The sequence below is a fragment of the Pelecanus crispus genome, chromosome 5 (assembly GCF_030463565.1).
Source record: "Pelecanus crispus isolate bPelCri1 chromosome 5, bPelCri1.pri, whole genome shotgun sequence".
Lineage (NCBI taxonomy): Eukaryota > Metazoa > Chordata > Aves > Pelecaniformes > Pelecanidae > Pelecanus > Pelecanus crispus.
Window position 1 is genome coordinate 80063751 of NC_134647.1, and position 23183 is coordinate 80086933.

The 23183-nt window shown below is 40.1% G+C and overlaps 1 protein-coding gene across 1 annotated transcript in view; it reads right to left on the reverse strand.

Annotated features, from left to right (window-relative positions):
• The window catches only part of ABCA4 (ATP binding cassette subfamily A member 4), a 76798-nt gene that overhangs the window by 34538 nt on the left and 19077 nt on the right, over positions 1–23183 (reverse strand). The window contains exons 7-17 of the mRNA XM_075711519.1: positions 22435–22524; positions 21815–22055; positions 20249–20388; positions 19032–19148; positions 18059–18256; positions 13308–13513; positions 12334–12510; positions 9251–9473; positions 6634–6855; positions 4474–4678; positions 1756–1854 (exon numbers count right to left, since the gene is read on the reverse strand). Of these exons, the coding sequence (XP_075567634.1) occupies positions 1756–1854; positions 4474–4678; positions 6634–6855; positions 9251–9473; positions 12334–12510; positions 13308–13513; positions 18059–18256; positions 19032–19148; positions 20249–20388; positions 21815–22055; positions 22435–22524 (1918 nt within the window). The remainder of the gene's footprint in view (positions 1–1755; positions 1855–4473; positions 4679–6633; positions 6856–9250; positions 9474–12333; positions 12511–13307; positions 13514–18058; positions 18257–19031; positions 19149–20248; positions 20389–21814; positions 22056–22434; positions 22525–23183) is intronic.

A 23183-nucleotide genomic window follows, 5' to 3' on the forward strand; every position in this document is an offset into this window, starting at 1 on the left:
AGATTTGCTCTTGGTAAATCCATGTTCTTTGTTTCCTATCACTTTGTCCTTCATGTTCTTGGGAATGGCTTCCAGAAGGATCTACCTCTTAATCTTACCAGGGACTGAGAAGCATCAGCAGAACTAGGATGAGAGCTGTGGAAGGGTCTGCAAGATTTCCCCATTTTTTCTCAACAGTGAACTGTTAGATCAGCTCAGCTATCTGATGTAACATCACCTACAAAATAAACTGTAGCCTTCACTTAAGCAAAATAGTTTACCTAAGTAATCTAAAAAATGCTATTGAAAACTCATCAAATAAAAAATCTGGCAATTAACTAGTAGCCATAAATTTTTCTGTTGCCGACCTACCTGAGCAACTGAGTATTTTGGGGCTTTCAAGCCTTCTCACAAACTTTAGTTTGGGTACTAAGAAATCATGAGTCCGCCTTGTATTGGAAATATACTAAAGAGCACACAGAACTTATGAGGCATTAAGGTAACCATAAAATTGATCTAATTTCTACTAAATTTAGCCTTAAACTAAATAAATAGAAACCTGTTAAAATCCTGTAACTAACTGTGCTCCAAATTTGACATATTCAAAGGAGTTCTGGGGCAGGGTATGCCCAAATTCCACAGAAAGTCAATGAGATGTAGTGGCTGACATCTTATCTGGGTCTTTGGAAACTTTCCATTCATCTATAAACATGCTCCAAGTCCTCCTTTGGCTCTGTCCTCCTCCCTCCTATACAGTCAAATTCTAATCTGGTGGGCAGCATTTGCAAAGCAGAAGCAGGTAACAGACTCCATAATATCTAGACAAGCCTCTACCATTCGGAATACCCTCACAGCCAGTCTAAAGGAAAACCTGTTCATCCCCTCAGAATGCACCAGAAGGCAAAGACTCTTCAAAAGAGCTGATGTTATACCTCCTCTTTTCTGATCAAAACACATGAGCAGTGGACGTATTATAGGCATGTTCACAGAAAGGATTAGCTCCCTTCTGGTTTAGAAGTATCACCCTGAGACGAGACTGCCTTGTCAGCATTCTGTCTGAGTTGATGAAGGGTGAGGATGGGAATGAGAAGACTGAAGAAATTATTTCTTCATCTGTCATTTTGATTGGTTTCACTGTTACCTTGTAAATTTACGACAGATTTCAAAACACCACCTTCAGCAAGCCTCTATTCCAGACATTAATCATTCCGCATTAATTCCTATTTAAATACAATCACCCACATGTTGTTCTTAACTACGCCAGTATCAGTGCACAGAAAAGAAAATCTGCAAAAGCGGGGCTTTTGCACTCATTCAAGTTGGTCCAAGGGTGGTATCAATTTTGGTCTCACTTACAAAGCCAGAGTAAACAGACTTGAATTAGTGTCAAACTAGATAGAATCAGGTTTAGAAACATGGGGGAGCCTCAGTCTAAGTAAGATCAGCATTGTATTTAATTTTGACTCATTTCACAAATGCTGTGTTGGGCAATAAGAACTCCTTGAATGTCTCAAAAGGTGTTGGTTAGAGAGTGGGGGTTTGATGTTGCATGTTAACCCATGCTTTAAAGGCTCTCACATAGAACAGTGACTCACCTCTAATAACTCTAATAATAGCAGGCCACTCCACATTCAAAGGCACCTGCTAAGATTCTCAGTGTATGGCTGTCTCTAATCTTTGCAGCAGCTCAGGTAATGGAAATGTTACGCAATCACCTCTAAGCGGATCAGTGGTTTTGAAGTTATTTCTAAACACCAAAATTTAAAAAGAACTCACCATCAGCAGTTGCTTTTTTCTCAGCCTTTGGGTTTCTAGAGCCGAACCAGTACGATTCCTGCACAGGGAAATACCAAGGCTGTGGTAGCCCATAGTCCCCTAAAACAAAAATAAGGAGGTAAGGCGCACTTCATAAATACATTCCTTGGTGGGCACAAATTCATCTAGGCAAAGTCTGAGCTATAATTACAAACACTTGCAGTCTTGGTGTTGTATATCAGAAGGTCAAACCATCCACGAAGTACCTGACAGAACTGATTTTGTTTGCAGATATTTTTTTTCCTTTTGGACAGGAGTAAAATATTCAGAAAATGTGATCTGATTGGCCTTGCCTTTTCTTAGGTAGAACGTGGCTTAATTAAGAATGAAGCTACTCCCTACATGGGGACAATTTGAATCTTCACCAACCAGGCAGCAGCTGCCAAGGAACACCCTGATTGCTTAAGATGGGATCCTAGCCTCACTCAGGGATTTTCTTTTAAGGCCCACTTAACACTTGAGGGCTGACATGAGTGAAAAATTTATTACATTTACACTTATTACCCTGAGCCTGAATTCACAACTGGCAATGGGAGAAGAGACTCTGGCTGTTATTGCAGCACACAGCCTTGCAGGAAAAGTGACAACAGAGTAATATATTTCTTAAGCAGAAATGGGCTTTTTTGGTCACAGGTTAATTCTGTTTTGGAAAGAGAAAGTACAATAACATTATCAGCTCTTGTCAGGCCAGACCAGCGCTAGTGCAGGTCAACACTGCTTTCCTGGATCATATTGATTTATAGAATGCAGGGATTTGAGCTGCTGTGTTTAAAACTGGCATTCTTGGGAACCCAGAAGTTATTGGCCTTGTGCTACTTATTCAAAATAAGCGAAGGGAATTTGTGATGCTCACTGAAATATGGTGAGTTCTTCTATATTGAAAATCACTGTTTATGAAAGTGTCTGCTTATTTCTGACTTACCCAAAATACCACGTATGTCAGGCAACCACTTGTAGTCCCAATTAATGGACACAAACGCTCCCTCTGCATCCATAAGCAGTTTGCCTTGCACTTGTTATGGACTTGATTATAACCCTTTGAAGCTGGTGGCTGAAACAACTGCTTCTCATTCAGGATGAATGCAAAACCCAACTGAACTCCGTTATGGAGCAGAAGGCTCAAACAGCCAAGGGACCGGTGTGCCAATGGGTGGTTGGCTGCAGAGAAAACTTGAGCAGGAGCTGAACTGTATGGTTCAAAGGATTATCCAGGGAACTCATATAGTAAGCTCAAAGACTACAGCATTGATTTGGTAGGTCTGCATGTGTCAGAGAGAAACACTATGAGAAATTCCACAGAGACAGAGGAGCAGAAAGCCAAGGAGACACTCAGAGCAAATATGGGAGGAACTGAAGCTAATGAATAGAAGCCCTGAGAGGCGTTACTTTTGCGTAAAGTGCTGGCTGAAAAAAACCAACTTGGATCTCCGACCAAAGAAACTCCTGTTGTTTAATCCCTGCTGTGTTCACGGAAATAGTACATTGTCCATTCTTTTTTAAATAAACAAAGTTGCAATACAGGCTTCTCCAAAGAGGAACTTTTAGGAAAGTTACTGCAAATCAGCTTTGAAAATAAGTATGTTAAAATTGCATTAAACTTCTTTGTGAGGACACATTTCTTAAAAACTGAAAAGGCATTAATTTGGTGTAGCATAGCTCGCTTTGGTAGGGACACAAAGCGAGCCAGCTTAAGGTCATATTTCAATTTTGAAGCAAAATATCCTTAGACACATCTAAAACCATTTAACAAATCCTTATCTTTTCTTGATTTGGATTAGCTATTGTAAGTGATGCGTGCAGACAAGCACCATCTTACCTTATCCATGATTAATTTTCCTTCATAGCTAGAAAATCTGCAAGACCTCAAATTCTGAGTAACCACTCAAGGGGGAAAAAAAAAAAAAAAAAAAAAAGATAGCCATCTGCCAAGAAACACATTCTGGAACTGCAGTTCACATGTGGGTGTAATAAATTAATGAAAAGAAAGCTCACTTGCTTGTACAGCATAGGAGTCTGCATTTATTATTGTAACAATATTCAAGAAGCAGCAAGATAACCATTTAAGCTACAAGGGCAAACCATTTTCTCACAAAGAAGGTTCCCAAACGTTGTAATTGGTAACAAAGCAAATCCCTTTGTGAACTTGCACTAGAACCAGGATTCCCATTTAGAAATAAAATAAATCCACACAGGAACTTTCACAGCTGCCTAGGACACAGCATATGTCTCAGGAAATAGTACTATCCTTTAAGAAATAATTGTCCTAATGTGGCCATAGCATATATGTGAACTAGAACTGTTATTTCTATATTTTCAAAAATTAAAAAAATTCTTACTAGAAATGGTTAAAACTTTTCAAAAGAAAAATATGTACGCAAATTGGCTTTTAACAGATTATATTTTTGTAGATTTTTTTTCTATTTAAATTTTAAAACAGGACCAGAAATTGCATCCTCCTCCTTATTCTTTCCTCCTTTTCCATTCCTTTCAGGACTAAAGTAGGAGAAAGGAAAAAGAAAGAAAAGTGGAAGCCCTTAATAAACCTGTGGTGTTATATTGGATGAAACTCATGGTCTACAATGTCAAATACCCTTTTTCTGACAGAGAAATACTCAGAGACTGATTAGACTAACAGAGTTTACAGCAACTACCACTACTTTGTATAAGATATTGACATACCTGGAAAAACATGATCAAGATACCAAGCAAGTATTCCATAGAGAAAAGCATCAAAAAGCATCATTTTAATGGAAAAAAGAAAACTATATTCATCTCCTTCCAAGGGACTGGTTCTGATGTTACCCCACTGTAGGCCAAGACCTTGCTCTTCATAGCGGGACAAGTATTCTGTACCGAAACCAAAAGCTACTTGAGAAAGCAAACTCTAGAATAAAGGAAAAATGACAACTCAGACAGAGGGACATTTTGTAAAGCAACCACAAAAAAAAGCGACCTTTAGGGCCTGGACTTCAAAACTTGATAATGCCTAACAAATGATCAGGAAAAAGTGGTTTCACTTTTATATTGGACTGGGATGTTTAATCCACTGAATGGCAGTAATTCTAAGCAGTATTTAGCCATAATAGACTGAATTCAACCTTGGCTGTACTTTCTGTAGCTACTAGACAACCTTCACAGCTTGTTTTTTTCCATTAGTGTCTCCATTCAGAAAATACTACAGATGCATCTAGAAGTTTGCAGTGTATACCTTCGCCCACCTTGGCGAAACAAAATATTTCCTGAGTGTATGGGGCAGGGCCACTATGAGTAACAAGACAGAAAGTACACCAGATGTTCAGGATAAGGAAAACCACAACCATCCCCTCCCCTGGTGGGTCTGCTACCTAGTTCTCACACAACTAATAAACCAGTATAGTATCCAAACATCCTCTTCAATGTTGCATTGCAAAAACAGCAAGAAGTGATATAGCGCTGTTTCACAGGATATGTAGTTCAGCCAGGAATGCCAGACCTTAAGAAACTGAGGGGACAAGAGGGATCTCAACAGCAACTCTCAGTGAGGCATTATCATAGTGTGCTAAGTGAAAAAATGTTTGGTTTTCAGCAATACATTCATCTTTCCATTACTTTACTTGTCCTTAAAAACTTTTATTTTTTTCTTCAGGCCCCTTACACACGCACACCCCACCCCTTATCATTCCTTGTAATTAGCCCTCCTTCAGATACTAACCTTTGAACAACAAATATAAGACTAAACATACCCGGAACAGAGAAAATATTCATGACTTCTGGCCAGCAAATATCCTTTCTTACATGGATGCCTGCTCCTTCACTTTAGGGTGAGAAGAGAGTTGTCTTTATGCTTAGAGTGTGTGCTAGTTTCAAGAATTCTTCCCAATTCAGAACCTGTCAGAGGCCAACCCTACTCATTTCCTGACTTAATGACAGAATCAAGTTTTGCACTTTACTGCCTTAATTGATAGAACTAAAAATGGTATATACTACACCTGTATAGTACATCAGTTAAGCAAGCTGACTCATAGCTATATTTACACTTAGTTATACATATACTTTTTTTTTTTTTTAAAGAATTTTGTTTTCTTCTTCCTTTTTCATTAGATTTCCTGGTGCAAGAGGAGAAGACAGTACTTCTCTTTTACCTAAGTTGTTAGAATGCTCAGCAAAGATGAGACTGGATTCAAACACCCGCTTCCCTTCCTGATTCCTTGGGCAACAGAAAATCAGTCTGAATAATTTTGTAAGTTCGCAGTTCAATTTCAAAAAACAGTGAGAAGTTTCCAGCTCCACTGAATTGTGAAGTATCCTACCTATTATGGAAGAGAACTAACAAGGAAGCACTGCACGGAGAATGCCTACAGCTTCTTAGATGGCAGATATTTCTCAGAGCTTTGGCACTTGGGTTCAAATCCTAACTCTATGTTCAGCTAAAGAAGGAATGTGAACCTGAGGTCTTCTCATCCTTAGATATTACCCTGTTAACTAGGTTATAGCACAGGAGAAAGATAACTGTCCCCATTTTGTGAATTGCCTTTATAGTTATTAAACGTACCAGAAATTAAGTTTGCTTCGACTTATAAGGAAGAGTTCAAAACATTTGAACATTATGCTAATTTCCCAGCATTCAAAAAGTAAAATAAATTCTACTGAATTTTCTAAAAGCCACAAAAATATCTTGTGGTGACTAGGCCTGCTCACTTGCAATCCCTAATTATTGGAGAGAGATTCAGAAGTCTCCCTCTCTGAACCAAAAAAGCAGAGAGGAAGAGGTGTGCAATGCTTTGTTACTCACATATGCACAGTGAGAAGGACAGCTAAAATTTGAACCCAAAGATACCATATAATCAGTGAAAGGCTTACTGCTAGGATCTTCAGATTAACAGTCACGCGGTCTTGCCAGACAAAGCAGACAATGTGGGGCAGGTACAAGGTGAAGTAGATGACTCCGCTGCAGGCAGCTGCCAGATTTGCTTTGGAGAAGAAGGTGCTGAACAAGAAACACTGCATTATGGTGGCTGTGGTGAATGTCAGTAGGAATAGAAAGAAGAGAAGTCGACTGCTATAATGTAGTACTCGTCCGCACTGTAAGCAGAAGGAAAACGGAAAAATTTAGAAGTATTGCCACTTTCTGAACTAGCCGAAAAGGTCAGAATTGCCATTGACATGTAACCTGTAATGAGTAATAATCCAGTCTGTCTTACTTAATCTGACTTCTAACACTCCCAGGCAGTAACATTTCAACACATGGGGTCATTACAATAACAAATCCTTCATCTAACTTTATCTGTGCTCCTAGATCACGAATTCAGGTTAGTACAATAGGCTGTGGAGTTCATATTGATATTTGATAACTGAACTAAGATCGTAACTGATTGAAAACAGACATTCTGTCCCTATCTTCATAAGCAAAAGACTCCAAGCAAGATGTGCCTGCTTGGAAATTCATACATTTGAAATAAAGCTATTTGAACTATCATAATAAATTTTCATTGATCTCTTCTCATCATCTCCTCAGTCCACTTGCTTGATGAGCAGGAAAGACAATGCAAGGAAGCCTGACAAAATGCATCTTAAAAAAAAAAAAACCAAACCCAGGAAAATTAAAAAGCTTCTGCACCTAAATGATATTCAAACTCCAGAAGGGTATCACAGCTGAGGAATCCAAGTGCAGTTTCTCAGAGATCCTTGTGTACTAACCCACTGGGTGAGCTTTTATTGACCTTTCTTCCTTAGAGCTTTTGTAGATTAAATGCTCCCTTCTCAAGAAGAGCATGGACTGCTGCCAATTATCTATTTACTCCTGAAAACCAGTGTTAAGACCTATTTATTAGGCTCAACTTTGTTTGAGCATTATATAAGGCTCAAATAGGTCAATAAGGCTACAAATAAGTCTCAACATTGTTGCAACATCCCACTGGGCCTCAGACTGATTTCTTTATCAAGGGTGATACAACCTCTCATAAGAATGTATTTACAAAGGCGCCTCACACTGCAATAGTGAAATCCAGGAAAGGAAGCGAATTGTAGGTATAAGCACATTCCTCTCTGGTATTAACTACCTCCTGATTTTTAATTAAACCAGTGTAGCAAATAAAGTAAGCTTTCTCTGTCCACCCGAGCTGTAATGGAACCGCAAGGAACTAGAACAAGTCATCAGGGCAGGTTGATAAGATAGAGTGGATTGAACCCTAACCATGCGTTTATACCAATACCAGTTCCCCACATCAGAAAAGATGCAAGGGTATTCTTCCTTATCAAAATGCTACAGATTTATGTAACTAAATATAGCAGCTAGGAGGAGCTTGGTTCTCAGGTAAGAGATGAGAGGTGGTCCTTAGAGACAATATCCAAACTGTCCTGAAAGGTTGTCGTGATTTAGCCCCAGACAGCAGCTCAGCACCATGCAGCCACTCGCTCACTGCCCCTACCCCGATGGGATGGGGGAGAGAATCGGAGGAGTAAGAGTGAGAAACACTCCTGGATTGAGATAAGAACAGTTTAATAATTGAAAGAAAGTAAAATAGTAATGCTAATAGTAACAATATAATAATAATAGTAATAATAATATCCAAAGCAAGTGATGCCCAATGCAATTGCTCACCACCCGCTGACCGATACCCAGCCAGTTCCCGAGCAGCAATCGCTGCTCCCCAGCCAACCCCCCCAGTTTCCATCCTGCCCATGACGCCGTATGGTATGGAACAGCCCTTTGGGCAGTTTGGATCAACTATTCTGGCTGTGCCCCCTCCCAGTTTCTTGTGCACCTGGCAGAGCATGGGAAGCTGAAAAGTCCTTGACTGGCATAAGCAGTGCTGAGCAACAACTAAAACCATCAGCGTGTTATCAACATTCTTCTCCTACTAAATCCAAAACACAGCACTGTGCCTGCTACTAGGAAGAAAATTAACTCTATCCCAGCCCAAACCAGGACGAAGGTACAAAAATTACAGCAATTCTGAGACACAGAAGCAAAAGTTGGTTTTTGGTTTGGTGGGGGTTTTGTTTGTTTGTTTGTTTGTTTGTTTTTCCAGGCTGTCCTGAAAGTTCTGTCTTTGCACTCTCTTTTCCCATCGAAATAGTGACAATATTTCTAAGCAGGCAAGCACCGAATGCTATAAATGAATCACATATGTTGAATTACAAGATTAATATCCTTCATATTATGATCCCTTCTATTTAAAGCAATGATTATTATTAGGAGATCTGCCTCTGTCTACAGGAAATACAACATACAAAGTAATCAGCTCAGTTCTGTGGGGGATCTCACAATAAATCTTACTAGTGAATTTATCTTTCTGTCTCTGCCAAGTACTGATGCTGTCATGAGGTCTGCTCAGAAGGTACCTGCTACGTGCTGCGATCAGAACAGGCCACCAGCCATTCCCGTCTCCCTAGGAATGGCTACTATTCCTTCTCAACAGCAAACTAGTATCAGCAGTGCAAACACAACAGTGAGTTTGAGAGTGGCAATCCTTACCATAATCAGTGCTGTGAGGAGGAACGTGCTCACAGCCATCATGACGAAGCTGTCGAGGAACCAAGCGCACCAAATCACCCCGTTAGTTATACCCCTGTTCTTCATAGCCTCTTTCAGACGCATTTCCTTCTCCAGCACTATGCTCTTCACAGTCATGGAAACTGAATATATCCACGCTAGCACCATGAAGATGGGAAAGGCGCGGTTTAAGGTGATCATGAAGCTACCGAAGCAAGAAGGGAGAAATAAATTAAATTTAGGTAAAACAGGGAAATATTGAGATGAAAAGCAAGAATGAAAAAGAAAAGGAGTGGGCAAGAATGCATTTATTAAACATGGGACTGGAAATTATCAGCCTGAACATCAATAACACGTTGCTAGTGAACTTCACAAGCAAACTAAATATTAATGAACTAATGGTGGCTGCACTCCCATGAGACAGATAAATGTTATTTGTATTTTACAAAGAGGTTCTAAGGGTTACTGAAGGTTACAAAACATGTGGTGGCTCATGAAAATATATCTCTCTTCACAGTGAATTGCCATAATGCTTTTACTATGAAGTACAAAGAATATTTTAAGACATATGCTAATGTTAGCAATTTAGGAGTGTCGCTGTCTTTCTATGCTCCCAAGGTTCACTGGCAAAAGAATTAAACACATTGAGCATTAAAAGCATCAGATACTGCCCGCAAAGCTGCTGAAATTCATACAAACCATGACTTGGGGACCGCGTTGGGACTGTCCCACATAGTACCACTTCCAAAACGACAGTGCTGGGACAGGGGGCTGTGGGTAGCCCTTCCTGTACTGTGATGAAGGCACTGCTCCCTTTCTCCGTCCCTCCCCCAGACTCTATGGCTGCTCAGCCCTGGCAGACGATCCTTGGTGAAGCACTGCCCCAAGGGTGCTGTCAGGGTGAGAAAGAGATTTTTGGGGTGAAAAAGCTGACAACATTTTCTAAGAATTTGGGATTGCGATTTTTCAATGCAATTACCCTGAAAACCAAATGGACTTGATTCTTTAAAGGCCAAAAGCTTAGAGCTGCTAAAACCAAAGGAGCAAAAAAACCTTCATGTTCCTAAATCTGAGCCCGACAGAACTACGTTTTTGCCATATGCTATCATAGCTGCTCCTCTGTCAAAACAAATGGAAAATCTTAAGTTTTTCACCAAAAGTTCCTGAAGAGCAATCTGGCCTGCTGAAACAAAAGCCATGCTTTTGTGGAATGGCCTGGGGTACACTGGGTTTTGCCTGTTGGCGGACACATGTAAGCTAGCACTAGGCCATGCATAGCACAACATCCGTGTTTACCAGGAGGATGTGCTTGCTTCGAGGCCATCACTGGGTTTGGCTATCAGCCCTGAACTGTGTGTGGCTGCTGCAGGCTTCAGAGAACTTTTGCACAGATGGGGTTTCTGCCTCTGCAGTATTCTCAGTGGGGAGGAAATAAACAGCAGGCTTGCCAGGGCGACATTTTGTCAGGCTAACAGGTAATGACTGATGGGAATGACAGGTCAAATTATGGATATCTGCAACCTGCCATTATCTGAAGTACTAGCATTTTTTTGGGAGCGAAACATATACCAAGACAGCTGCAGTAGCCCAGATTGCAGCACTGGAACAGGCACACTGTGAACAGGGAAGAGGCACCACGTCATAAAGCCTGGAGCGCACGTGCCAGTTCAGGCAGCGCTAATGGGGGTCCACAGCCCCGCTGCCTCCATGTAGCCATGAATTCTCCACACCAAGGAGCACAGTCTCTTTCTTTTTTCGTTACAGAGCAACAAACCACCTCTTTCTCCTTTAGCTTCTTTATTCTGCTTTTCACCAGGGAAACTCTTGGCGCCTGCAATAATGAACTGCAGCCACAGTCCTGGAATCCTTTACCAGATTCATATGAGATTTAAGACAAAAACCAGTCAATCTTCATAAAAACCGTGGACAGGAATTAGGGAGAAGGAGGTTAGAGAATATCAGGTTATTGTTGAAAACTGTAGCATGCACAAGGGAAGGAAAAGGGCTGATGTTAACAGAAACCAATGCCGTATATCCAGTTTGATTGCAGATACACTAGTCATGTAGTTCTAAATGGAATCCTGTATAAGGATGTGGTTAGGATTTTGGAAAGAAAGAGTTTCAAGAGCCTAAATTGTCTTGGGATTCTGCAAGGCCTGTAGGTGTCTTCCAGGACCAAAACCTACAGCTTTGTGTATCGGTATATCTAGATATGATAAAGTCTAGGGTAAGGGTTTGGTAACACACTTGAAGAGACTGGGTTGTTTGATTCTTCCAGACTTACAGAGATAGCAAGACAGGTATCAATTCCATTGGGACAAGCATTTTCTGTTCAATTTTTCTTTAGGAAATGATTCTTTGGATATAAAGGAAGGTGTAGAGATGTAATTAGGGAAAAGAAGCTTACTACACTTCAGTGGATTCTGCACAGTTAACTGAAGGATGCAGTGTTTGCTCTAACATGGGTCAGTGCTTTGTGTTCAGTTTTGCTACAGGCCCTGGTCAGATGCTATAGCATAAGGCTTAGTTTTAGTTAGATAAAAACATTTTAAAAAATCACAGTTTTGCTGGGTCCTGTGTAATCGTGGGGGTAGTTCCAGGGCTGACATTTTTAGGGATCAAAGTGTTACAGTTGGGGTGCTCTGTTGACAACAGATTCTCAGCTGTAATCAATGTGAAGGCTTAGGTTAGGTTATTATTATTGCCTGGAAAAGTAAGGCCAAAAAAACCACCCCAGATTATTTTTTGGATTTTGTGTGATACGCAAAAACTGGGAGAAAACTGCTGCTTTTAAGGGGCCAGTGTTTTGTGTTCATTTTAGGTCTGGACACTGGTTGCCTGGATGCAGCAAAGGCCAGGATTGGGATTAGGGGTAGAATCTTGGCAAAGGCAGGTTCTGGAGCCTGGGTTATGGCAGGATAAGGAAAAGAACAAATTCATTCAGTTATGTCTCAGTTACCGCTCTTGCACACCTTAGGACTAGGGTTAGAACTGGTGCTTGCAAGTCTTAAAGCATGCAGCAACCCAAGTATTCATCAGAATTCAGATAAACTGCTTCTACTCACACATCATCCACAAAACATGGATATGGCATTTGCTGCAGATAAATTCCTAATGGCACTTCAGTGTTCGTCTGGGTCTTTATAATCCCATGCTCAATCATGTCTTGGAGATATGCAAAGCCTCCCCAGATATAACGTAAATCATCCACAGGATCAGCTCTTGGACCAGGATCCCAGTACCTCAAAAGAAAATTCACATGGAAATCATTTGGGTAAACAGTGGCTTTAGGGGAGGGGTGGGGGGAAGAAAATCTTAGCTACTGAAATTGCAGGGGCACTGCCCGGAGTTGTCTTTTCTATATTTTGGTCTGTCAGACCACATTGCTTGAGAAAGTATATGACCTGGAAGGTTCTTTTGTTTCCTTTAATTTTCTCTACACTGACACAGAATAGCAATTTTGGCCAAAAAAATGTACATACATTAATTGTGTAGCAGAGTAACTGTTATAGAATAGAAATAACTGTATTTGGAATACAGTATCCTTGGAGATTAAGCTGGAACAGCTGAATTGCAACTACCAGACACCATTATATTCCTCTGTGTAGACAATCCTGAGAATTTTTTTCTACTATCCCTTTAAGTGAGTCCATTTGAGGGGGACTTGAGGAGCAACAGCAGAGAAATTCTGCTCACCACGGGGAGGACAGCTGGGTCACAATCTACGTAGGACTTCCTTGTCTGCCTCTCCCAGTGATGGAGCCAGCTAAAAACTTAAGCAGGTTACTGAATAGATTCTGAGCAGAGTCATTCCCTTTTCCGTGTATCCATGCACCTACCCATTGCTTGGCCTGTCACAAAAGCAATACCACTTGTGTCAGTACCTGGTAACTGGAGATGGATTCTGCACTGCCTTACGTGCTAACTATTGGTAAATACAGTTGGATTTCACGTGTGTACACAGTGCAGGTTCTAACGTCCTTATGTCTCTCATATTCATGTTATGGAAGGCAAGAACTGAGAAGGAACCATCACTTACCTGTCTTTGATTTTGTTTGTTTTCTCCACTGCATCTATGTCCATCCGGATCTTATATTTCACAAGTGGTGGAAGACTGCTGGTTGTAGGCTCCAGGTCTGGAAAAACGACACCAGCCCAAAATTTGTTTTCCTCCAGCAGATGAAGGGCTTCATGAGTCAGTTGAGTTTCATCGAGATAACCTTCAAATTTATCCAAGGTCAAGCACTACAAATAATCACAAAGAGAAAAATCACATGGGAATAAACTAGTAAGAGGTGTACATTAAAGCAAACATCAGTGATTGAAAACAGAAAAGGGAGGCAGGTTCATCTGAAGTAGTTCCTATTTTCAGCTTTAAAAGCTTATGTCGAAACTATTAAAAGTTGACACTCCTCCTCCTTCCTGAAATCTTCCCTGTTCTTAGTCTAATTCTTATGACAAATTCAAAACACACAGCATTATCAAAACAAGCTCAGAAACATCATTCTCCCTAAAACAAACTGTAAACCTCAGATTTAGCATTGCTGTAGTCAATGTGAGTGGATGGAATAATTTTGAAAGGAGTTTATTCCTGATACTTAAGGATTACCTCCTCCAAGCTCAAGAAATGTCCATCCTGACAAGTCAGAAATCAAGCAAGGGTGCCCACTAAAGCAGGAACTGCTGTTGCAACTTAAACATGACAGGGCAAATTTAGATGCACCTGTACAAAACGTACAGCCAGTACTAGGTTCAGCCAAAGTCTATGATGCCATGTTTACTAATTAGAGAAAATGAAATATTTTTAAAAAATATATTTAAGCCACTGTAATCATCCAGCCATGGAAATGTGAGCTCTGCCATTTGGACTATACTTGGAAGGTTTCCTCAAAGAGGCAAATATCTGAATTGGAAGGGCTAAAGCTGCAGCACAGATGAGGTCCCAGTATCAGGAACTGTCTCCACATTTTGCATCCAGGAGACAAAATTAACTCAGTTATAAAATAAATATGGCCATGACAGCTTTTTAGCAGGCCAGTTGAATCAAAACACTACCCTTCTTGACATTTTGGGACATTTTTTTCAGCCTAGGAAGTGCCTGAGTGAACACCAGGGAGCTAAAGGATGACTGATCCATAAGAAAAGCACGTTCGCCGTGGATTTGAGCTGAAAAGCACTTTGTCAGGTGAAGCGCTGGCAGAGTCAGAGCATAAATTTGAATCTTCAAGTCTCTTAGGTATTTAGGCATTTATTCCTATTTAATGCCAGTCAACTAGTCAATTGATCTTACTGATAATATTCTGTCCCTACTGAATTCTGACATGTGATTAACCTGCCGGCTTAAGTTAACATGCTTCAGCTATCTCAATAATAAAATATAGTTTACCCTTCACAGCAAACTGTCTTCTTTCTTAGTCTCTGTCATTATTGTGAAATGTGTTATTAACAGTCCATATACAAGACATCAAGTCATCAAAATCTAAGCCTTTCATGTCCTCCTGTTTAACTCCTACTTAACAGGCATTGTAAGACAAAAAGTTTGTGAACACTACAAACTCTATCATTAGTTATCTGTAAAATTACAGACTTCTGTTTGTATATTTAGCTTCTGCCCTTCAGAATTGGCAAGACCGGAGAGTAGAAGTATTTAACCCCCTGATGGACTGGGAAGATACTTACTGAATTATCTTGCTTCATAAAATTCCAGGAGGCTAACTTGTTTGATCTTATCTTCTTGATCATCTCTTGCAGGTCAATAACCAAAAATTACTCCACATCAAAGTGCTCATACAGGCAACTTGTTATTTAATGGGCAGACACCTTAAAGACTCCTTTCTTTAACCTTTCCCTGTGATAAATCACATTCTGTTTCCTTTAAAACTTGAAGTATCACAGTTTAATGGGATCTATATGAAAATGTATTTTTAACAGCACTTAAATTGATAACTTCATTATTTTGTAGCTTTACTCTTCCCGGTGTTTTGTGAATGTTCATTCTCCTAGTTTGCTTTACAAAATTAAACTACATAGAATCTCATATCAGAAAGCAAAATAAGACAGAAAAACTTCCTGGGTTTTATGCCAGAAGAGAAATCAAATTAGACTGATGGCTCAGGTTGTATTAATTTTTTTTTTTTGGTATTTTTATCCCGCAGAGTTAACTAAGTTCTGGAACTCAGTTTAGCTCTTGCCAAAATGTCAGTGTTTCCACAGCAAAGTCCTGCGGTGTAACTGTGTCTTTGCAGTGTCTGGAGGATTATTTGCTGTTTCTTTGTTATGAGGAGTTATTTTCAAGGTACTTGTTGCAGCTGCAGAAGAACTTGGGTTCTTTTTCCAGGGGAATCTGTGGGAATGGCACCGGCAGGGTACTGACAGACAATGATCTTGGCTAGATTTTCACTGCGGAATAGACAGTGCCTGGACTAGGCTGAGGAGCAGTATAGTATAGGCTCTTAACTGGGGGTCCAGTCAAGGAAGGAGCAAGTGTTCAAAACAGAAGACAAGTGCTTATAGATCTTCTGCGTGAGTAGAATGAAACCAAAGCTTGTGTAAGAACATAGGCTAAGGCACCACTGTTGCAATAATTCACACCATTTGAAAGTAAAAAGAGATTTTTATGTTGTAATCTACTAGCCAAAAGCTAGAATTTCTTTCTCTTGACATTAATTGCATTCAAAACAAAGGCTGTATGCTCTACCTAGGCTTTTTTTCAGTCAATTGCAACACAGCTTGTGCCTTCATAAGCCTCACTATGTCAAGATTCATTCACCAACCATTTGGGGAAATTTATTTCAGGTCTTCTCCCAGTAACTATTTAACAATTTAAAATGGTCCAATGAAGATGGGAAAACCAAAACTAAAATACTAAGAACAGGTTTGGAAGATAAAACCAGAAAATAATAAGCATAAAGTGGTGACCAGGTAGGGCTCTCAAACAGTTTAGCTGTTCTGTGGCCTAAGGTAATCAAAGGGAGGAACAGGAAATTCTTGGGGTGGTGAGGATGAGCAGCCACTGCATAAATTGTGGGATGCTCAGCTGCACCACAGCTAGCAGCAGAGATCTGGAGTCTCCAAAGATAGCTGCTGGCAGCACACCTCTCCTCATTGCATACTATGGTAAGGAGTAGGGTGTCCCTGAAAGGGAGCTATTTGTTCTCATTGTGCTTGGCACAGCATGAAAACATTCTCAAATGCTAACAACCCAGTGTAAACAGCAGACTTAAAAGAATAAGCTCGTTACAAAGAACTTTAGGACACAAAGATCCATTACCAGGCACAGTAACTGCCCTGATATTGAGGATGTTCCAGCACTGACCTGCTGCAAGCAATATATTTCACTCAGCTTGAGTAAGAAATCATTCTGCTAACATGATGCAAAAAGATCATCTGAAGGATCAGCAGAGCTTTGTGCAAAAGTTTTATTATTCCCTCTTGTAATAGCTAGAGGAAGGCAGATAAACTCCCAGTTCCTGCCTTCTTGCACGGGATGAATGGTTTTTTAGACTGAACTGGACTGGAATTAGGAGAGCTAGGCTTGGTCCTGTTGCCTACAGTTAGTATCAATTTTCTCTATGAGCTTGAAGCTTTATTTCACCATTAAATAATAACTAAATATATACAGAGATGCTTGTAAGATGTAATTAATCTCTATAAAGACCCTGACCCTCATATGGCAGATGCTAAGTTTTGAGTTCCCAAGTATTAATATTACTGCCAACAGCAATAGTTCTTTAAACTCTCGGAGTTAACCTGCAACACTGCAGTGTCCACTAGTTTTGCCCTAGCTCATAAGTTTACAAAGAAGAGTTGGCATTTCATTTATCTAACTCGGCATGAATCCACCCTATCTCAGGTGCCGTTCCAAACACATCTTTACCTGCAGTCAGAAATATACAGGATTAAAAAAAAAAAACAAACCAAAAACACCAACCAAAACCAAACAACAAAAAACCCTCCTGGTGCCACTTATCCAGCTCTGGGAAGGAATGAATGCAGCAGCTTGCCTAGCCTTCTAAAAAAAAAAAACCAACGTTTTTTACACTGGACTTTTGCACAGACAGCATCAGTCTGAGTCTGATGAACTCATCAGTAAGTTAGATTGCCCATACCAGAGTAACCTCTTACTAAAAGTATCTTCCAAAGTATTTTTACAATGGCTTGATATTTTCATCTACATTTTTAGCATTTTTTATTTACGCAATGAAACTTCACCTCACTTCCTGCACTGTGGGTCTCCAAAGGCCTCAGAGAGCCCCACTAAAAACACAGCACCCTAGAGAAGGTGGGTACAGACTCTGGGAAAGAGACACAGACATCTTGTCAGGAGTGGCTACAGAACAAGTAGAAACTCCCTCATTGGTTTCAATGGAATTTTGATCAGGTGCTTAAAAACCTGAAGGCGGAGTTACCAAAGAACTATTAGCTTCTCTGTTCCTGGTCTTGCTGAAATTAGTGGCCTGTCAGTTATTAGTGCTTACAAAAAACATTTCCTTGAGATTCTGGATTCACTTTCTGCCTCTCAGCATCAAAGTGTGTTCAGACATTCAATCAACATTTTCAATACAGCATTTGGGAATCATCAAACTGAAGGGTTTTTTCATAATAATAAGTATTCATGTTCTTATACTGCTGTATTGTTTTAAAGACATGCTTTTAATACTGAGATTAAATTTGAAACAAATGAATGCGTCTTGTGATTTTAACCTTCTTGTCTATTGCCACAGACCCCAAGGTACCCTGCTTTAAGATATTCCCTACAAGTATTCCCAGCGGTGGGAGGGATGACCTTACCTCCAGATACTGACTGAGCAAACGCAGAGCTTGGTCTGCAGCACTGAAGATGTTCCGCCAGTCAAAGTCTGCCATTCCCTTCTCCCGGCTCCCTGGAGACCCATTGTGGAGAAAGTTGATTATGTGTTCAGCAGTGAAGCCTTCAGCACCCAGCCGGCTGTTCAAGAAGTCCCTCACTGTAGGGTGCTTCAGAGAGTCCTGAGGAAACACATCAGGAGAGCTTCACTACAATGATCCTCTTCACATGCCCTGTTTAGCTAGAATGGTTTCCATTTCCGTAGCTCCTTCTGAACCATGAAGTAGTACAAAAGTAGTACAAAAGGGTATGCTGAGACATTAATTTTATAAATGGGCAGCTGTATAGCTGAAACAGGGGTGAGACTTGAAGAATGGATGAAATTTATCCTTGACTATTGCATTTTTCCTTATAAACAAGAGGATAAATGTAATAAATATCTGATCTAATAGAGAAGAGTGTGGAAAACCGAATGTTTTCTCTAGTATGAACTGCTTTATAAACTTTAACTACAGGTATTACTTGCAGCTGATCAAAGTCAGAACTAAGGGATGTGGAAATAAGCAATTTCCTAAAGTGGTAAATTGCTGGACCCAGCAAAAACATGGCCCTACTGCCTTCTTTGCCTATGCAGAACCCAAGAAAATCAAGCTGCCTGTTCTTGAAGGACATTTTGGAGAGGCAGGGAAGCAGTGATTGCTGCCTTTATTAAGACGACATTAGCCAGATTCTAGAGTGTCCAGATCTGAGGTTTTGTCACAGAGACGCTGTAGTGCATCCAAGACTAGACTTCAAACCAAGGCCAGTAACGGGTCCAACAGCCTTAAAGGCCACAGATTCCTTGCTGCAACTGTGCTTCCAGCCAAACCTTCCAAATGAATTCTATTCTCCCTTAGTAAAAATAAATGATGGTGAAAGGTTGCTCTTATGGAGGATCCCTGCTAAGTTATCACATACACGTATCATATTCATTTGCAGGCTGTTTTGAAAGAAGTACCACAGCTGAGGTCCTATTTCTTCCCAAGCTTTGGTCAACAGTCTGAGCCGTTCAAGTTCCTCAAAAGTGGAGTTTGCCTGTGGATTAAAACAGAAGAAAAAAAAATGTTAGAAAACTAAGAAGATAAACAGTATTTATGATCCAGCCATTCAGTGACAGTGAAACCTGTAACTTACAAATGTTGTAGTTTCAATACTTAATAAACTTGTTAAAATAGCAGAAATGTTAATAATCCTTAGAAAAAGAATTTGTAAAATCCAGCTGGAATCAAAATCACTCAGTATAAATTTCTCTTGTATATGTAATGGAAAAAACAAGTGCACATTAACCCCAGTTAACTTCAATTCCTTTAAATACTCAGGTTTTAGGTAAAATGGTTTCTTCCTCTCTTTTTCCCCTTGGCTATTTCTCTCCATTAAGAACTAAAAAGAAAGCTGATGATGTGGGTAGATGAATAAATGGGAGGCAGCTGGAGAAGACAGATACTCTCAATAGTTAAGATTTGAAATGTTGGGCTGCTGTCAATGTGACGTTTTCCTGTGTGAACTATGAGCAGCAGTTCTTCTGTGCCTTCCATAGATGTTGAGAGTAAGCAAATTGCTGGTTATGAATTGGCCAAAACCTAGGTCATATTCGATCTTGATTTAACTACTCAGATTCATTTCACCCAACTTCAGGCACTTAGCTGAAGAGTCCAGGCTCCATCCTATTTTCATGAAGTGAAAATTATTTATAATTTCAACATATACAGTACTAAACCATGATGTTGCTATTGGTTTGTAATCTTTCAGTGGTAGGTCTCAATGAGTCTATCCAAGCCTCATAGCTGCTCCATTTAAATATTTACTGGCACAGAGCTGCTGATGTTCCTACATCTGTAAAATATATATAAGCATTACTGTTTTTACTGGTGTAAATGTGGAATCATGCCAACAAAAGGCTACCTGAGCTGGAAAAAGCATGTAGTGTGGACCAAGATGGGATGAATCAGTGAAGATCTGTCTCCTGTTTTTTAAACGAAGAGTAACTGTCCCTCCTCTGGTGACTATCAGAACAAATGGAGTTCTGAGAAGAAAATCTGATTACGTTGAGGTAGCTGGGTCACTGTTTTTCAAAAGATGTTTCTTAGAATGCAGTTTTTTAGAAAGAAACATTTTTGTATTTCAGAACTTCTTACATTTTTTAGGATTTGCCGTACAGAAGGTGAATCAGGAGCAAACAGAATTTTTCCCATCAGCAGGGGCTTCACAGCACTCCAGGCTATTTTGGTTAAAGGGTTTGATTCCAAGTTCTGGATCAATGCATTACAAAAGGGTGCTAAAGACAGAAAGAAAGACATTCTTTATGAAACCCTACTCAAATCCTATTATACATAATGTCCTGCAGGGCTTTTTACTGGCAATATGGACAGTGTAAAGTAGACACCATGAAAATTGGAAAAGCAAACATAAATAAATTTACCCATTTGAAAGTTGCTGTTATTTATAAGGTATTTCAAATGGAAGGAAACTAGACAGCTCAGAGCTCACTGTGAACAGTTTGGAAATCTAATTGCTTTTCTCCTAATGACTTAGCTCCTTTGTATTGTTGTTGATGCTCATACGAAGCTATTTTTTCTCCTATTAGTGGTTAATTCTTACATAGCATAAACTATTGGACTGGAGATCCAGCAGGCTTGGATGTTGAACTCCAGAACAGCTCAGAACTGGATCCTACAATAATTTAGAACTAAACATTTTAATGTACACATTTCTATCTTACTCCTGCACTATGAAGTAATTAGTTTACTTGGATAGAATTCAACTATTTTGTTTCCTGGCTGAAGAAATGGAGTACTGAGCCTTTTACAGGTCTTTTGAAGGTTCAGACGTAAGAAGAGCCAAGTATCAACATGAACAGCGAAAGGTAGGAGTCCCTCCACAGGCAAAGGGCTCACACCTGTGCTTTGTAACAATACAACCATATCTATCACAACAGAAGGGACACAGAAATATATTACCAGCTATGATATGGGTGTTAGTACAGAAGAAATTGCTGGGGTCTCAATGTAGAGAAAAACTAAGTAGCAAACAGAAGGGAACATAATAAAAAGATAAAATTGTGAATGGTAGAAAAGATAAAATTGGTTCCTCTTTACATTCTCTCCTATTACAATAGCAAGAAGATAAGCAAGGAAATCAAAGCAACAAAACCTGGTAAATTGACATACTTCCTATGTAAGATTTAATTATGCTGTAGAACATTACTGCTATGAAATATATGTAGTTTTATACAGGAAGAGAACAGGCGCCATGTATCAAATTGGTATTATTTAAAAGGAGAGATTTTAAAATTCCTGTGCTCCAGGCCATCAATCAAGTTGAGACACTTAAAAAAAAAAAAAAAAAAAATTACCCTGGAGAAAAGTAATACCAGGACGCGGCACTGTGTTTTCCTGAGCCTTCTTCAGAAGCATCTAGTTCTTCCTGATATCAGTAGCATATATTAGAAGACAGACAGACTGTCTTAATTACGATAATGACAATGTTTATGCTTTCATATTGAAAGCAAATGCGTATTTCTTTCAGTTCTCAATTCCTGGGCTTCTCTGCTTCCAGTTATGAAGTACGTATGAAGCAAAACCATTTCACCTGCCTCTAATTTCCTGAATCAACTGCTTAAAAATGTTGTATTATAAAAGCAACAATGGTATTATAAGTGCACCTGTCTACAGTCTCTCTAATCGTTCGGTGGAAAAACTTACTGGTTGTATTATCATAAAGATAGCTGGATTTCTTCTTTGTTGAGTCAATCCCCAGGAAAGCTTTGTAGTTGTTATCTTCGTACCAGTTGAAGGAAAGCACTCTGGATCCACCTCCTTCTGGGTAGCCACAGAAAAGATCAGACAGGGAGCTCACCAAGTGGCCTAAGGATTCTGGCCTTCCATCGTGTACCAATGGTTGCAGAACCCTCAAAAGGTCCTGAACGCTTGGCTTCCTGGCTAGCTGCAGTAAGACAAGACTTTGTTAATTGCCACCCTCCAAGGAGGTATCTGGTGAGGTCTCAGTTGTGCCCAGACTGGTAAAACTGGATGCAGTCAGAACCTCATCTTTTTATCTCCTCTGTCCTGGTCACAGGCTCGTGTTTCAGCTCATGTTCTCTCATGTCTTTTCTGAAGAAAAAAAAATGCTTCATAATTGCCAATGCTTACGTCTACATTTATTTTGTGATGCGAGAAGAATGAATTTCTAAGGCATCAGCTCTTCCCAAACAAGTCTATTTTCTTTCTGATAAAGCAGGTGACAGGAACATAAATAGAACAAAGGAAAAGGAAGACTATGCATGACCCAGAAAAGCGATGCCATCTATTATTAGACCACTTACCTTTTGCACTGCCCGGGAGACATTAGACAGCACCCTCCCCCAGGCCTTCAGGTCAACACCTGGCGAGTTTCTGTCCAACACAGCGGGAAGCTGTGAATACATCAGAAACACAGATGAGTTTTGCATAGTTTCTACATGACAACAGCTATTACAGTGAGAGAAGAAAATCCACATGGCATCTCTTTAGCCCAAATACTTTTGAGTTATTTGGAACAGCGAGTCTTATAAGCCTGTCTTGTGGGGCCACAAATCCAGTACCCATGTGCAGACACACAGCAGCCTGTGTAAGTGTTCTTACTAATGAGGCTGAAACAGTTACAGGCCACTGAAAATATAGCTTGGGATTTGTTCTGCTTATCTAAGCCCACCATGCCAAAAGGTGCAAAAATGAAGGAGGGATGCAGGAACTGGGATTTCCGAGAAGCTGCTTCTCACAGAGGCTATTCTTCCAGTGAGATGTACAGACTCTTGGGAACTTCTGAATTTAGCAAAGGTTGTGAAACAGAAGCCCTCGTTTGCCATTGAGGTAAGTAACTGGTTGTACTTTACACTTGAGAGATTTCCTGGTTTTGGAAACAGTCTGGTCCTTGCTGTCTGTCAGATCTGCCAGAAACCATTACTTCTCCAGGCTCCTGCAGACCGGCCAAATGGTCTTTCCAGCAGACGTTAACACTTTAGTTAGCACTGGCTTCTTAAGAAACAGGTGACACCATGGCGTGCCGTCACATACCACTTTGCTTGCACCACCG